Genomic DNA, 18202 nt, shown 5'->3' with positions numbered 1-18202 from the left:
AATGCTCCAGTAACCTTGTACATACAACTTTCTCGATAACTTTAGCAAACACCGATGGCATAGAAATAGGTCTAAAATTGTCAACATTATCCCTGTCTCCCTTTTTATAAAGTGGCTTCACTACCAAGTACTTTAATCAGTCAGGAAACCGACCACTCCGAAAGGAAAATTTATAGATATGGCTAAGTACTGGGCTAACATACATAGAACAATATTTCAGTATTCTGCTAGATACTCCGTCATATCCATGAGAGTTCTTGGTCTTTAGTGATTTGATTATTAACTCAATCTCCCTCTTGTCAGTATCATGGAGGAGCATTTCAGGTAACAGTCTCAGAACACTTTTTTCTAAGAGCGCTATATGATTCCCTGTTGGGACTAGGTTTCTATTTAGTTCACCTGCTATATTCAGAAAGTGATTATTAAGTACTGTACATATAAGCGACTTATCAGTAACAAGGACATTCCAACTACACACTGATTCTATATCCTCGACCAGTCACTGCAGACCAGCCACTTCCTTTACGACTGACCATATGGTTTTAATTTTATCCTGAGACTTAGCTATTCTATCTGCATGCCACATACTTTTTGCCTTCCTAATAACATTTCTAAGCACCTTACAATACTGTTTGTAATTGGCTGCTGCATTTAGATTTTGCCTGTTTCTAATGTTTTGATATAATTGCCACTTTGTTCTACAAGATATTCTTATCCCTCTAGTCAGCCACCCAGGCTGCCTGTTTGTGCTAGTACCCTGTTTTGAACATTCTAACGGAAAGCAACTTTCAAAGAGCACGAGAAAAGTCTTGAGGAAAGCATTATATTTATCATCTACTGTATCTCCATTTTGTTGATTTTTGAGGATTGTACATTTTGAATAACACACGATCCTTGAATGATCCTATAGATTCATCAGAAGCTAAATACCTATATGAGCAATAAATTTTGAGAAACTTGCTAGACAAGTTATCCAACACATTATTCACTTTACTCAGACATGACTGAAATTGAGTGTTGAGATTTGTGGCACGCTCTGCATTAGAAACAAGAAGTGCTCAAAAAACTTGCATAAATTGTCTAAGAGTAAAACAGTTTGAAAAGAAGTTAGGTGATTGTAAACATTCTCCTGAAAAAATACCTGCAAGTTCTTACAGTTTTGTAATACCATGTTCAGTAGCACACCATGGAAGCATTTCATCTCTTCCTTGGTAACATTTCTCCAGTCCCACCACAGAGAATGTCGTGGAAGTGGTGACACTATGTATTTTTGCTGTACATACCTGTTCATTTGGTCTGCTATTTGTTGAAATAGGTTGTCTGTAAAAATTAACTGAAAGAAACACATTTTCACAGTTTTCATTGTCATCTTCAGTAGAATTTTTAGACATGAACCACTCTCATCATCAAAAGCACTCTCACTACCGCTGTCTCTTAAAGTTTCCTCTAAAAGCTGTAAAATCGCTTTCTTAGAAAGAACTGAACATGAGAAATGAGCCACTGCACGCGCATGACCTTGAATATAGTAATTCCAACATTCCCTTCAACACAGCTGCAACAGTTTGACAATGAGTTAACACAGGTTCTCCTAGATGGCAGCACTAAGCACCATTGATGCCTAGTACTGTCAGAATTGAGACCTGGGCATGTGAGAGCCATGAAAAATCGTGACGAATGAGGCTTTACATTGGAGCAGAAAACAAAATTTGCTATGTGGAGCGCCACTCGACATTGGGATGGAAAGGGTTATGAAGCTATTTTTTTATGCAATCAGTGTCTTTTTGCTAGTTCAGTGAGCAAGGAAGATTGTTCTGATATAAATAAGTGAACCTTCCCCACGAAGGGCACTCGGAACAACTGAACAGTTTATGAAGTAACCCATAACTTGTGATTACACAACACGTGCACCAGTGGGGGCTCCAGTTGAGGATCTCAGCATAATTTCACCTGTGAGGGAATACTAAGCTAAACATGGTCAGAATCTGGACAGTTGAATGAAAATGAGACAGAGAAAAATAAATGAGAAAACTCTTTATTATTTCAAAAGTAATCACCATAACTGTTATTCATTTATCCTACTGTGAGACTAGATGGTAAATGCCTTTATGGGGAAATGTTCACAATTGCCATAGGAAACTGATTGTGCCCAGGCCTGAACCTCTTCAAGTGAAGCAAATCAGTAGCCACAAATGTCTTTGTTCAGAGCTCCAAATATATGGAAATCACATGGGGAAGATCAGGACTGTATAGAGGATATGTAAGGGCTTCCCAGCAAAACTTCTGCAGTTTACTTGAAACAACCTTGGCAGCATGTGGATAGGCAACATGGTTCTGTAGGCAGTCTCAGATATTTTTCCATGAAGGCATTTACTGCCTTGTCTCACTTGGAATGCATGAATTAACAGTTATTGCAGTTATTTTTGAAATAATAAATGGTTTTCTTACTTACTTTCCATCTGTCTCATTTTCAGTTGATTGTCCCTTACATTTGAGTTAGAAACAGTATATGAGTTGTGATCAAAAAGTAACAGGAACTTTTTAATATTGCGAGCTTCATACATCCAATTTTCAGTTTTTTACCCATCTTGTTGGTACACTTTTTCCTGATGTATGTTTGCATTTTCAGCTGTTTTAAAGATTTAGTATGTTGTTGACAGTTGAAAAATACATATGTGTTTTCGAGCATTCACCGAATTTTTGCTTTCTAAAACAATGGATCAAAGAATTTGCCTTAAGTTTGGCTTGAAAAATGGAATAAAGTGCAACACTACATTCGAAATTTTGACAGGGGTTTTTGGGCAAATCTGCTATGAGTAACACATGAGTTTACAAGTGGTGTAAATGTTTGAAAGAGGTTCGAGAAGATGTTGAAGATGACGACCACCTTGTGTGCCCTGGCACATCAGTTAATATGACAATATGGAAGCAGTAAAGAAATTGTTTCTGGAAAATCACAATCAGGGAGATTGCTAATGATGTCAGCATATCCTTTGGCTCATGCCAAGCAATATTTTTCAACTCAAATTTTTGAATTTTGACCAAAAACAATCATGTAGACATCACTCAGGAATTGCTGAATGAAGTCAACAATGATCCAGAACTTCTAAGTGTGGTTATAACAGGTGACAAAACATGGGTATATATGTATGTAATGGAAACCAAGGCCCATTCATCCCACTGGAAACTGCCTGAAGAGACAAAAAAAAAAAAAAAAAAAAAAAAAACCACAACCAGTTTGATCACATGTGAAGGTTCTTCTCACTGTTTTCTCTGGGTGCAATGGGGTAGTACATCATGAGTTCCTGACTTATGAGTGTACTGCCAATAAGGCACCATTTTCATGAAGCAATCTGAAGCTCCGTTTTGGGCCCACTGCTTTTCCTCATCTTTATTAATGATCTTCCTCTTTGTTCTGAGACACACAGCAAATTTACCGTGTTTGCTGATGATACCACAATTCTAATTGACGATTTGATAGATCACGATCTTGAACAGACTACAAATACTGTTTTTAATGACATCTTAAATTGGTTCTCCTCAAATGGTCTCTCACTCAATGCAGATAAAACTCATTATATGAGGTTCCATACATCACAAAGTAATCTCGATGAAATTAACATAAAATGTAGAGATCAACCAATACAGAAAGTTGAAGATACAAAATTCCTGGGTGCTTACATAGACAGCAAATGTAATTGGTCAGTTCACATTCTTCATCTATGTAAAAAACTTAGCTTGGCAACATTTGCATCACGGGTAATTTCTTCAGTGGCTGAAGTTGACACCATTAAGTTCGCCTACTTTGGCTACTTCCACTCATTGATGTCATATGCTATCATATTCTGGGGGAACCAACCACTTGCAAAAAAAGTTTCACCATCCAAAAAAAAGCAATCAGAATAATGTGTGGGGTCCATCAAAGACACTCTTGCAGGCACTTGTTTTGGAAGATAGGTATCCTAACAACTGCCTCACAGTATATTTTTTCCTTGCTGACCTTTGTGTGCAAAAATTATTCTATCTACCAAGACAACAGTAAATTCCATGGCTATAACACCAGAATCAAAAACAATCTACATTTCGAAATGAAATGTCTCACTCTGGTACAAAAAGGGGTTTTACTACTCCAGCATTAAGCTGTTCAATGGCCTACCACTACATATCAAATGTGTTCATACAGAACTGCCAAAATTTAAACAAGTTCTCAAAGATTACCTGACAGGGAAATCTTTTTATACTGTGGATGAATATCTGAAAGAAAATGTATACCCTCACTAAACTTATTGTGTCTGGAAGTAGTTCAGTTGATTTTATTGTGCATTTGAGCATTAGCACACTTTTTGTAACAACAAATTGGCTGTACCTGTGTTTACTCTTGTAGGCCTAATATCTGATTTAACTTTGTGCTCTTATCTTTAACTTTTATTTGAAACTCCTTTTTCTGTTAAATGGTTGTTATGTTATCTAGCTGACATTGTATCTATTACTGTATTTATAGTATGTCTTACTTAAACTATGTACAATTTGGCATTGAATTGCCCTTGTATTTATTGTAAGTTTAAATTGAAACCTGTACAATTTGACACGTTCCATATCCTTGTGATTGACTCACTAATTGGATCTACGGAACATGAAATAAATAAATAAAATGGCCAGAATTGTGGTAAAGTCACTTGTAGAAATTGTGTCATCAAATGCTCCCACTCACACCTCAGGGCTTGTATGTGGTTTTTTTTTTTTTTTTTTTTGTGCTAAAATCAAACCTTTTATGTTGGTTCAGCCACCTTATTCACCGGACATGTCCCCTTGTGATTGTTTCTATTTTTGAGGCTGAAGGGAACCATGAAAGGACATCATTTTGCCACCATTATGAGATAAAAATGGAATCGCTGAAGGAGCTGAACACCACAATGAAAAGCGAGTTTGAGAAGTGCATCCGAGACTGGAAAAAGTGATGGCATAAGGATGAGGTGGATTACTTTGAAGGAGACAAAAGTTGATGTTGATGAATAAGTAAAGATCTTTTAAGAAAAACAAAAATTCCTGTTACTTTTTGAGCACATCTTGTATATATCTTGAGGCAGCATAATACACAGCATGCCGATTACCCCGACTATACTCATCCAGTACTTACGAATGAGAGCACTTAATGACTGCCAACAAAATGTGTACATAATTTCAAACTTTCATGAAACTTTGTCTCACTGACATCCCCCACAAAGTGATGAAAGCAAAAAAAGTTCATCGCTTACTACATTTTCACTGTTGATGTAGTAAAATTGCAGGATCAGGTGTGAAGCTGTAATGTATTGATTCTTTACTATTGCCTCTAGATGGAACACCGTTGCAGGCAGCATCCATACGCATATACTTTGTATGACACACAGTTCAGGATATATGACATCATAAATCTTGAGATGTGTGAAAAACTAGCTTTTGCTTAATGCGGAGTGTAAATTACTTGGGCTGTACTCATCCATTGTTTGATAATGAGAGCACTTAGTCATGTCCAAAAAAGTTTAAACATAATTTCAAACCTTTTGTAACCTCTCTCTCTCTCTTAAATGCTTAACCTGAGGTATTTAACACATAAACTCATTTGTAATTAGATTTTTGAAGCTTTTTTACATGTGGGAGCTTGATTCTTTAAGGAATTTGGGGTATGGTGTTTACTAGTGTGAAATAAAGTGAAAAAAAAGAGATATCTTAGGTGTTAAATATGACTCCCATTGGTCACATGGACAATGTCCAAGTGATATTCCATTTCATGCCACACATTCTGAAGCACACATGGAGCCAACAACACAAGTGCATTAAAAATGCACATTTTGAGCTCTGAAATTGCATTTAGCAAAGGAGGTACATACACAAGGTCTTTCCTGAAACCCCAGCACAAAGAAATCATTGGGCATCAGCTCCAGAAATCTAGTTGGCCAAGAGCAGAACATCATGTGACAATGTCCATTACAACTGATTCAACAGTTTGAAAGATGTTGATTTAATTATATAGAAACTTCCATATCCCAGTGTTTTAGTGTTCCGTCTTGCTAAAAGATGTGATCCTGGAATCCAAATGAAGCTGTGGCAACAGCTCAACTTTTGATGAGCCCTGCTGATGTTCAGTTACGGACAAAGGCTGTTTTGTACCTATATTCAAATGTTGCACTGGCTAACTGTACCATTTATGTGGATGGTTGCCTCACTGCTAAAAATTAGACATGTAGCAAAAGTTTCTTTGCCATTTCTTCCATCATTGCTGTTGCGTAATTTGAATGTTTGATGTAGTCTCCCCATTTCATTTCCTGTAAAATTTGGATTATGTGTTCACTTATTTTGAAAGTATGCCAAACCATTATTTGTGGCATATGTAGATCTATGGTGACTTTGTATGTTGATTTCCTTGGGCTACGTTCAAATGAAATGCAAATTCTTTGAACATTTTATGCTCATACACATAGCTGGCCAGTACTTTCTGATCTACACAAACATCCTGTTTCTTCAAACTGCCAATGCTATCTACAAAAGTCATTCGCATCTGGAGGGGTTTGATTGTATCACTGACAAAATCTTTGCATTTTGGTGACAGAATGACAGTTGTTATAATCTAACAGGAAGAATACTTCTGCAAGAGATCAGCAATTCTCATTTATGACACAGAGCTGTTTTACCTATGGATGGCCACACATGCCATAGCTTCTGGTTCACTGTGCTTGTGCTACAATCAAAATTTTGCACTTTCTTTTACATTCTTTGTAATGCTTACTGCTGTATCTCTATGCATTAAATGATTATAGCTATTTGTAATTAGTATATTCATTTTGAACTGTCCTGCTTCTGAGGCAGGTATGTGATAGAAGCCCAGTGATAAGCTAAATCCGAGTTACAAAGCATCTCAAGAGAATAGCCCATCTGGGTGGCACAGATGCTTCCAGTGTGAGAAAATAACAAAGTGTGGACAATTTCTCTGTGAAGAACCAAGAACTGCAGGAGAAGTGGAGGCCAAAGTGCTCGAAGACTGGCATATCACAATCTATGTGATAGTGGAAAAAGTGAAAATCAGTCATGAATCAGTTTTCAACATTTTGAGTGTATCAAAGATCATCAATCACCGTACTCACACCCGTTGAAAAAAATTCACTGAACAGAGGCAGCAGTGGAAATATTGTATCAGTTTGAGGACAACCCAGATAACTTATTTTGCTTCTAATGACTGTAGAGGACTGCTAGGTATATCACTATGACCCTGAGACAAATGAGCAAAGCAAGCAGTGGAATCATCTGGATTCGACACTCCAGGAAAAGGTGAAAGCCGAACCATCAGCGGGCAAGGTGATGTTGAGTGGTTTTTGGGGCTACTGTGATGTATGTGGTGCTAACACATTGTGCTCATAAAATGCTAATACTAACAAAATTTCCTGATCACATTGCTGGAGGCTACCAGCATGATGCACTGTGAGAAGTTATCTAAGGTTATGGTTTTGCTGCAGAACAATGTCCCAGCTCATTCTGCAAAGGACATTGTCATGCATACTGCTTCCTTGGCGCATCTGATTTTAAATTTTGCCTATCCACAGCCCCCACCCCTCCCCTATTTTCCTCACATTGCATCCAGTGACTACGTCCTCTTTCCTCAGATGAAGAAACCATTTCATGGCGGGAATTTCCAGAATGACTGTGAGGTGATTTTCAAGGTAGAATGTTTCCTGAACAGCCATAATGCAGGTTTCTACAACCCAGGCCTTAACCAAGCATCTGCCATTGGGGAAAATGTGTCACACTGGAGGGTGAATGCTTAGAGGGAGACTAAACCATCACCAAATTTCAGGGCTGCAGCTTGATTTTTTTGAAGTGATAATCAAAACTTTGATTGCTCTTTGTATGGTGCAGAGATTTAAGACATATAGAGGATGGGCTGTCATGTAGAGCTGCACGAAATTAGTTTTCAGGCTGAAAACAGCAGCAGCAGCAGCAACAACAACAACAACCAAATCAACAACCATTAAATTATGATCTATTTTACTACTAGAATTTCTTTCAAACATTCCAGATGACACAGTCTTGCAAACACTACAGTACATTACTTTTTTTTTTCTTAATTACTTATTAGAGAATTCTTGTCCTTCTGAACCAGAGTCATTGAATACTTCTTCAAAAGCATCAAAAACATTATATCATTGAATATTGCCGTTACAAAGCTGTGGCCGTGCATGTACAGTGGGGTAGCAAGTACACAAGTAATTGCAAAAAGGCATACGTGACACATGGGGTGAGGAGGAGGGGGGGGCACAAAACAGAATTTCAGCTATGCAGTTTTAAGAACAGCACTAGCCAGACTTGGCTAACTACTATTGCCAGAGTCCTGCTCTGGCATTGTCCATGACATGTTAATAATGAAAAGGAAGCGTTCCAGAATTATTAGCAGATGAGGTGTTTGAAGCCATTCAAGGTATGAGAAAGGAAATCTACCAGGAAAGAGTGGCATTTCATTACAAATGGTTAAAGTTGGAGATAAAGTAATACAGAAGGAACCTGCAGATTATTTATAAAATGTCTGCTGACAGAGACAATTCTCCAGGATTGAACTTCTACTGTTGTCGTTGTACTTTACAAGAAAGCTAACAGACAAGACAGAAATCTATAGTCCTATGAGCCTCTTCTTCACAATGTGCAAGAAATTCACTAAAACTACCAACAAGCTCATGGAGGGGGGGGGGGGGCTGATTTTTACCAGGTAAAGGAACAAACTTAATTTAGAAGTGGATTTTCCATAATGAGCTATTAGCAAGTTGCAAATGAAATTGTAGATTGGAGCATTGCGTATGAATCACTACTTTGTCTGGAATTCTTAGATTTTGAGAAATCTTTTGTCTCAGCTTAAATTAAAATAATAGTTCTTTGTCTGTTTACTTAATTTGCCCACTTTTGTTCAGCAAACAAACTTGTATTGGAATACAATAATAGTCTTCAGTTATGTTAATAATACATTATTGTTCATGTGATGTGTTCACTTTCATTCTGATATAAAATAATGATGAACACATGATGTATATACAGGGTGTCCAGAAAACGGCTCCCTGATTTCAAAATTAAATGTCTCGAAAACAAAGATCGATAGAGGAATGCAGTAAATGGTATGTTTATTGTGAAAGCTGTAAGAAGTTTATACAGCAGTTTGAAATAATAGTTACAAAAGTTGCTAACAGATGGTGCTGTACGCTGTACAGCTCATATCAGCATACATAAGTAAAATAATCGTATGAAAACAATCTTTGCAAACAATCACATCACAATGTTTTCAAAATGTTCACCATTGGCACTACAGAGGTGGCGCAAAAGAAGAATGAAATTCGCCATCAGATTTCGTAGTGTCTCAACCAAAATGGATTCACGTGCCACAGAGATCGCTGATTCAAAGTCGTCCAGCATGGCGAGATGCTTCGGGTAGACCATTTCTTTCACTGTGCCCCACAAAAAAAAGTCACAGGGAGTCAAATCCGGCGAATATGGAGGCCAATCCAATCCTGCACCAGTAAATTTGGGATATTCCAAAGCAATGACTCGATTCCCGAAGTATTCCTCCAGAAAGCAAAACACTTGTTCGGTCCGATGTGGTCAGGCTCTATCTTGCATAAACCATTCAGTACCTGATCGATCCTCTAACGCTTGCTATGTGGTGACAAATTGTTCCAAAATTGCAATGTAACATGCACCAGTGACCATTTCTCGAATGGAAAAAGGGCCAATAATGCCTCTGCTGCCTCAGCAGCCCACACAGTAACTTTAGGAGAATACAGGGGTTTCGCTTCACACCAATATGGCTTTTCGGAACCCCAAAATCGCCAGTTCTGCTTATTCACGTATCCACTCAGGTGGAAGTGTGCTTCATCTGTAAACCAGATGCAGCCAACATCAAATCCTTCACTATCAATCATTGTGAGCATCTGATTAGCAAAGGCAACCCTTTGTTGCACAGCTCGTACGGGTATGGCCTGGTGTGTTTGAATTTTGAATGGAAACATGTGTAGGCTCTTTCTCAGTATTTTCTGCATGCTGGAACGCTTCTAGCCAGTCTCGGATGCAATTCTACGGACGGACCAGAAACTGTGGTGATATTTTCAGGCATAACTGCGGTTTGCTTGTGGCCAACATGCCCCACTACGTCATCAGTTAAGCTGCCTGTTCGTTGAAATTTTGCGAAGAGTGTACAAATGGTTTTCGCATCGGGTCCTTTTGGAACATTAAATCGTGCTTGAAAACTTCGCCTTGTTGCCGTAGGACTCTCTTCTAACCTGTGGTACTCTAGCACCAGAAAAACGCGTTGTTCAATGGAGTACATGGTTTTAATCTCTTCCTTTGGTACGCTAACCTCCTTTCACGTTTCAATAGTGGAACTGATCACTCTGGGCTTCGGATCACTATTTATACTAGGCATTACGTATGGTGATTACAGCACCATCTGTTAGCAGCTTTTGTAACTATTATTTCAAACTGCTGTATAAACTTCTTACAGCTTTCACAATAAACATACCGTTTACTGCATTCCTCTATCAATCTTTGTTTTCAAGATATTTAATTTTGAAATCAGGGAGTCCTTTTCTGGACACCCTGTAGTTATATTATTAATAACAAGAGTGAAGACCATTTCTTTATTCTGATACAGTGTGACTGATGTGCTTGAGTTGTCCCATTGAGTCCATGTGCCTGTTGCACTTGCCAAATGACCTGATAGTCAGGAATGGACTGCTTTGTATTTGCTTTGAACAGTACTTTACAGGTAGAGCAATAAACAACTTTGATGGAATCAATGACTTTAACACTTATTATGGAGTAGTGTTTAGAGTATGTATTTTGCACTATAGTACCAAATCAACATGTACTAGTGTACAGCTTCATATGTTGGTAAACTACATAGTTTTACCAAGTCAGTATTTTACATCTGTTCCATATAAGAATTATGTTACACTTTCAGCCCTTTACAAGCATTGTATCACTTATATGTACCTAATACTGATCTTAAAGTAATAAATGTTTCACAATCATTGCAGCATATTGTGTTGAGTTAAAAGTATGTTTTTTTTTAAATTATTCTAGGTAATTCTGCATCATCAGTCATTGCTAGAGCCAGCTGTTATTACAAAGCTTGTTGCTCAGTTGCACAAAAGTACAGGTGAAGTAATTAAACGACATCCAAGATGTTTAGTTCGCAATTCCAACGCCTTAGTACAATTGGAAACATCAAGACCCATATGTATGGAACTTTATAAAGACATCAAGGAGCTGGGCCGGTTTATGCTTCGTGTTGGTGGCGTTACTGTGGCTGCAGGACTTGTTACGCAGGTGGGTTAAACTTTTCTGAAACAGTATGATTTCCATTTTGTGATCAGTCCATTTTAATTACCTGTACCAGTACTCCTACTACCATAATTAATTTTGTTAATTTTTCTGTCACTGTTGTGATTAATACTTTGAATTTCCTTTTTTTAATTATTGTAAACTGTGGGAAATATGAGATTGAGGTTTTTTTTCTTTTGACAGCCTTCAATATTAGTATTAGAAAAAAATACCAGTTGTACACACTGATCAGCAAAATTAGATTGCTGGCTGCATAATTTGTAACCTTTGAAAATTTCAATGCATACAGAAAAAACCTTATTTAGGAAGACACAAAACAAAGACATACTCCACCATTAGTAGAAATGGTTGTCAAAGAATAGACGCCATGACACAAACACTACTGAATATTTGTCATATGTCAAATTACTTAAATGCTACAAGTCTCATCCCTTTTTTAGTGCAACACAGGGACATTGTTGGTATAAAATCTGTGTAATAATATGTCAGTGTGATAATGTAATTTATATGGGTTATTTCATTAGTAAAATAAGTGGGAAAGAGAGCAAATATACATTTCCTTCAACCGGTCTAAATGTTAGACAAACCATTACGAACATTTTGTGTCTGGATCCACTGGTTAGCTGTGCTTGAAAAATGGAGAAAAATCTGCTAGGGTTTGTTCTAAGTGAATCCAGTACTAATATTAGCAAGTGCTTGCTAGTTGTTGTGTTATGCTTAAAGACGAACTGTCTGGCAGTTGTTGATAAAAAAATATAAAATATATATTGTAGTGCATTTTGGTATTATTAATTACATTCCCTTCTAACACTGACGAGTATTTCTGTGGTTGCTATATTTTTATTGGTAAAGAATTGGATCAGTTTCTAATGACAAGTGTAAATGTCGTGAAATTACTCCTCTAGAACGTGACACTGTCCATATCTTACCACACTTACATAATATGTCATCCAATTTGTGCATCGTGGTACCTTATCATTATGTGTGGTCATATAGATATGGATAGTATAAGGATTTATAATTTAAAATAGATAGAATAGTATACAGATAGTTGTTGTACAAAAAATGAAACATTAAGGAAGACAACAATTGACTAGGGTCGTTACAGACATCGTTCTACAAATTTTACAAAGGATATGAATTGCCTGAGGACTTTGGGACATAACTAAAACCAGTTTGTGCCAGTGGCCTTGAAAACTTTGTCACATTAACCATTCCAAAATGCACCTGTCAACCTGCACAGCCCATTTTGCTTTTAGGCATGAGGCCCCTACTTCAAATGTCTCTCTCTCTCTCTCTCTCTCTCTCTCTCTCTCCTCTTTTTTTTTTTTTTTTTTTTTTTTTTTTTACACTCCATGAATTCATCATTGTTCTCAACCCACAGTTTAAACTTAAATGTACAGCTAAATCTTATTCTTTTCCTTTCGTTAGCAATTTTCTCACTTAATACTAAATCATTGATACCCCATCTCTCACTAATATAAGGCATGTCAGATAAATGACATCAAAGCTACTGAACAACCAAATTCTATGTAAATGTCTCTAAATTGTTGACAGTAATTTGAATGAATTTTCATTCTGCAGTGGAGCATGTGATTATTTGAAATTTCCTATCAGATTAAAAGTGTTTGCCGGGTTGGTACTTCATTCTTGGACACTTCCTTTTTTCAGGCAAGTGCTCTACCAACTGAGTTATCCAACCACAACTCACGACCCACCCTCATAGCTTTTCTTTTTCCAGTATCTCATTTCCTACCTTCCAAAGTTAATAAAAGTTTTCTGGCATACCTTGCGAAGGATATTGTGGAGACATGGTTTAGTCATAGCCTGGAGGATTGTGTCATCATTCAATTCTCCTCTAATTTTTGGACTTGCTTATCTGTTTTCTTATTAGTTACTTGTAATTCAGCCTTTAAGTCAGCAATTGTTATGTCTAGTTTATCATTTAGTTCAGCGAACCTAACATCTTGGGTGTTTATAATAGCATTGGTGGTATCTAGCATAGCATTTAACTCAGTCTTTACATCTGCCAGAATGTTCAATATTTTTTCCTTACTTCTAATCAGTACTGGCATATGTCTAAAAGAGCAAGACGTTCATAACAAAATTAACCTCCACCACAAAAAAAAAAAAAAAAATAAATTCTGAAAAGGATTGTTGCTACTCAGCACACAGCAGAGATACAGAATCACGACTACAACAAAATGACTGTCAAAAAGTACACCCTCAGCCAACAAGGCTATTGTCAGAAATAGGCAAAACACACACACACACACACACACACACACACACACACACACACGGCCACAGTCTCTGGCTGCGGGTGGTGGTGACTGGGGTGGGGAGGGAAAGGGATTGCAGGGTAGGGGTGTGGGATGGTAAATCAGTAAAGTGCTGCTTGTGAGAGTGTACAGGGATAAGGTGGAGGAAGGTAGGGTAGCTAGATGAAACTGGGAGGATGGACAGTTTGTTGGTTGTCATGCCCATGTATAATGGAGCACAGTGGTTGCAACTTAGCTTGTAGATCACTTGACGGGTTTCACAGATAGCCCTTCATGGGTGGTGTAGGTGATGCTTGTTATCGGACCGGAGTAGGTAGTGGTGGTGATGGGAGGAGGTTCGAAACAACAGTGGTGGAGCCTTTGTCAGCAGGTAAGATTATAATGCCAGGATCAGTTCTTAGGTTATGGATTCCATTCTTTCTGCAGATGTATGATTAGTTTGTATGTTGAGGGATTTGGGGAATGATGGTTTGAGGCAAGGTTAGATGTTAAAAAATTCTGGAAAGTTCACAAGGGGTGACTTGGGGCAGTGGGTGTGGATCATGGTTGAGTGGAGGAGTGAACTGAGTCGGTCAGGGTTCAGTATTGGGCTTTGGTTGAGTCTGGTAGGGTTGGTGGGGAAAAAGTGTTTCCACTGTAGGGACCAGGAGGAGGAGAGAAGGTCTTTAACAAGTCCTGCATGATTGGATTTGGAAATAGGGCAAAAGATAAGGCTTTTGGAAAGGACTGACACTTTTGAGGGGCTAAGGCTTGCACTCAGTCTTTTTATTTCTCTCCTTTTGTGCTATCCCCACCCGTCCCCCTCTCCTGACCTCTGTCTAACCTCCCAGACGCACCTAGCTCTTGGTGCCCTAGCTTCTCTCCACCTCAACCCTGCATGCTCCTGCTAGCACACTTTACTGTCTCCCATCCCTACCCTGGTATTCCTCCCTCTCCCTGCCCCAGCCTCCACCTTAACCCCACCAGGTTGCCTCTCCCATCATGCGCTGTTGCTCGTAGTCTGGCTTCAACTGCCATGTGTGTGTGTGTGTGTGTGTGTGTGTGTGTGTGTGTGTGTGTGTGTGTGTGTGTTTTGTCTGTTTCTGATGAAGACCGTATTGGCCGAAATCTCACTTTCTGACAGTTTCACTGGACTTGGATTCAGGAGGATGATGGTTCAAACTTGTGTCCAGCCACCCTGGTTTAGGTTTACCATGATTTCCCTAAATTACTTCAGGCAAATGCCAGGATGATTCCTTTGAAAGGGCACAGCCAAGTTCCTTCCCTAATCCGAGCTTGTGCTGCATCTCTACAGACCTTGTTGTCAATGGGACATTAAACACTAATTTCCTCCTCCTCATCCTTCTCCTCCTCTAACAGTCTTTGTGTTGGCCGTATCTACGACTCATCTTCTCTGCTATGAGCTTTCACCCAACAAAGCCTTTATTAAAAAAACACACACACACACACACACACACACACACACACACACACACACACACACACCATAATCCGTGGCAGCTGAAGCCAGACTATGAGCAGCAGTGCATGATGAGAGAGGCAATCCTGTGGAGCCTGAGGTGGGTAGAAGGAGGTGCAGGAGGGGGGGGGGGGGGGGGATGGTAAAATGATGATGGTGGGAGCATTCAGGGACGAAGTGGAGAGAGGGTAGGGCAGCTAGGTACAGTTAGGTTAGGTTAGAAGGAGGGTGGGTGAGATGGTGGTAGTGGAAAAGGAGAGAAGTAAAAAGACTGGGTGTGTTGGTGGAATAGAGGGCTTTGCAGTGCTGAAATAGGAACAGGGAAGGGGCTAGATAGGTAAGGACAGTGACTAACGAAGGTTGAGACCAGAAGGGTTACTGGAATGTGGGATATATTGCAGGGAGAGTTCGCACCAGCACCATTCAGAAAAGCTGGTGTTGGTGGGATCAAGATGGCATAGACTGTGAAGTGAAGTAGTCATTGAAATGAAGAATATCCTGTTGGATGGTGTGCTCAGCAATAGGATGGTCCAGTTGTTTCTTGGCCATAGTTTGTCAATGGCCATTCATGTGGACAGACAGCTTGTTGCTTGTCATGTCCATGTTGAATGCTGCACAGTGGGTCCAGTTTAGCTTGTAGATCACTCGACTGGTTTCACAGGTAGCCCTGCCTTTGATGGGATAGGTGATGTTTATGACTGGACTGGAGTATATTATGGTGGGAGGATGTATGAGACAGGTCTTGCATCTAGGTCTGTTACAGGGATATGAGCTGTGAGGCAAGGGGTTGGGAGCAGGGAGTGTGTAGGGATGGAAGAGGATATTTTGTAGATTCCGTTGGCAGCAGAATAACACTGTGGGAGGAGTGGGAAGGATAGTGGGTAGGACATTTCTCATTTCAGGGCAAGACGAGAGGTAGCCAAAATCCTAGCGGAGAATGTAATTCAGTTGCTCCAGTCCTGGGTGGTATTGAGTAATGAGGGGAATGTTGCTCTGTGGTCGGACAGTGGGACTTTGGTAGATGATGGGTGACTAGAAGGATAAGGCATGGGAAATCTGTTTTTGTTGCCCTACCCTCTTTCCTCCTCATCCCTGCGTACTCCCACTGGCAGCACTTTACCGTCTCCCACCCCACCCCAACCCTACCATCCCTCCCCCTTCCTGCTCCAGCCTCCTCCTTACCCCAACCAGTTACCTCTCACATCACGCGCTGCTGCTCGTTGTCTGGCGTGAGCTACCAGTCCCTGTGGTCATGTGTGTGTGTGTGTGTGTGTGTGTGTGTGTGTGTGTGTGTCTGTCCATTGTCTATTTTTGACAAGGGCCTTGTTGGCCAAAAGCTTATTTTGTGACAGGTGTTTTTTTTTTTTTTTTTTTTTTTTTTTTTTTTTTTTTTTTTTTGTGACTCAGCACCTCAGCTACAAGATGAGTAGCAACTATCCTTTTCATAACATTATTATATTCATCCTGGAGTCTCACATAAGAGTGTGTGTGTGTGTGTCAGTTTAACAGCTGAGGCTGAGGCTGAGGGAGGAATATATATAAATAAAATAAATGTTTAGAGCAGATAAATCATATGTCTGTATCTGTAAGGTAATTGTCCCCAAAATACAATAATAGATAAATTCTTTTCTATTGTAATTTGGGAGTAGTTTCGTTATGGACTTACTTTTCCATGGAGAAAGGCTGACAGACAAGAACATTTTTCATAGCGGTGACAAACAACTCTTGGAGCAAAATACTGAATTTTGCTCATACTGTGTCATGTGCCATTGATTCATGAATTTTCCCAAAAATGACTTCAGGTCCTGCAAGAATAAATAATAATAATCAATAAAAGTGATCATAGTGGTTGTTGGCACACTGGATGCAGCATCAAAAGAACTCAGTGGACACTTGAAAAATATTGGCATCAATAAAATATCCATCTACAAAAAGCTACTTTGAAGGGACTGCATGCATACCTGTCAGTACATCAAGTAGTCTTAGACACTTAGGAAATGTGTGAAGGAGATAAAATTTGAAATCCAACATAGTGATATTGTTTGCTGTGTTCATTGTTGTAATTTTTTGTCAACAAATAACTACTGTTAGTGTACAGTTGTCTTCACTGCAAAAGACTGTGTTTATGGAAATGGAAGTGAAGTCCCATGCTTCTTGGCAGAGTGTAGGGGAATGACATGGGAGACCTGCACCGCCATACTAGGCAAGGTCCTATAGGGGGTGGTTTGCCGTTGCCTTCCTCTGACTGTAATGGGGATGAATGACGGTGATGATGACAACACAACAACACCCAGTCATCTCGGGGCAGGTGAAAATCCCTGACCTTGCTGGGAATTGAACCCGGGGCCCCATGCTCAGGACCACGAGCTGTGGACTCTGTGTTTATATTTGAAGCATTTCCTAAATGGCTACCTGAAAATCATTCTTTTCTTGTGGGAAGAAATGTGAATGTGATTTCTCCATTTCCTATTTTTTTAAATAAATTGTAGCAAGTTTAAGGCAGTAGTTTCTTAAAAGACACTCATTTGTTTGTGTTGCGTTGGCTGTTTTAACATCATTGTAGTAATAAGAAAATATTTCTCATGTTATGCTTTCTTGTTTTCAGATCTTCTAATGGCGAGACTGGAAGAAATCAAATGACTGTTATATAGAACTTATCAGAAGAAATGGAAAACTGATTTTCTTTTCCAGGAAGTAATATAACAGGCATGAAGTACAGCTCTCCTAACATGTACCTCATTGTAATCTCCATGAATAAAACGATTCTCTGAAAAATCTCTTAGTACTGTGGTATTTTAAAATTGTCAGTCAGGTCCCTCATAATTTGTTTCAGTTTATGACTACTGCAGGTGAAAATATAAGAAAATTTCATTCCACTGCAACAGAAAAGCATATATTTGCAACATGCATCAAGAGTGTGTCTCACCATAGGCAAGTTTGGAGGAATACCAGGAATAAGAGTAATACATATTCACAATTGGTCTCAATTGTGGTTGCTTCAGTAGGAATTCTTAATGCTAGTAAGTTGAGCAAAAGCTGTTTGTATGGATAAGCACACTTTAAAGCATTGTTGCACTTTTAGGATGATAATGATGGTGATTATGATAAT

General features: G+C 39.0%; 1 protein-coding gene across 1 annotated transcript in view; it reads left to right on the top strand.

Annotated features, from left to right (window-relative positions):
- LOC124612805 (protein HBS1) overlaps nt 1-17868 on the top strand; it is a 194621-nt gene extending 176753 nt beyond the window's left edge. The window contains exons 12-13 of the mRNA XM_047141222.1: nt 11092-11337; nt 17699-17868. Of these exons, the coding sequence (XP_046997178.1) occupies nt 11092-11337; nt 17699-17707 (255 nt within the window). The 3' untranslated portion in view covers nt 17708-17868. The remainder of the gene's footprint in view (nt 1-11091; nt 11338-17698) is intronic.
- Nucleotides 17869-18202: the final 334 nt, after the last annotated feature.

This window comes from Schistocerca americana, chromosome 4 (genome assembly GCF_021461395.2).
Source record: "Schistocerca americana isolate TAMUIC-IGC-003095 chromosome 4, iqSchAmer2.1, whole genome shotgun sequence".
Classification (NCBI taxonomy): Eukaryota; Metazoa; Arthropoda; class Insecta; order Orthoptera; family Acrididae; genus Schistocerca; species Schistocerca americana.
This window is presented reverse-complemented; position numbering and strand designations above follow the sequence as displayed.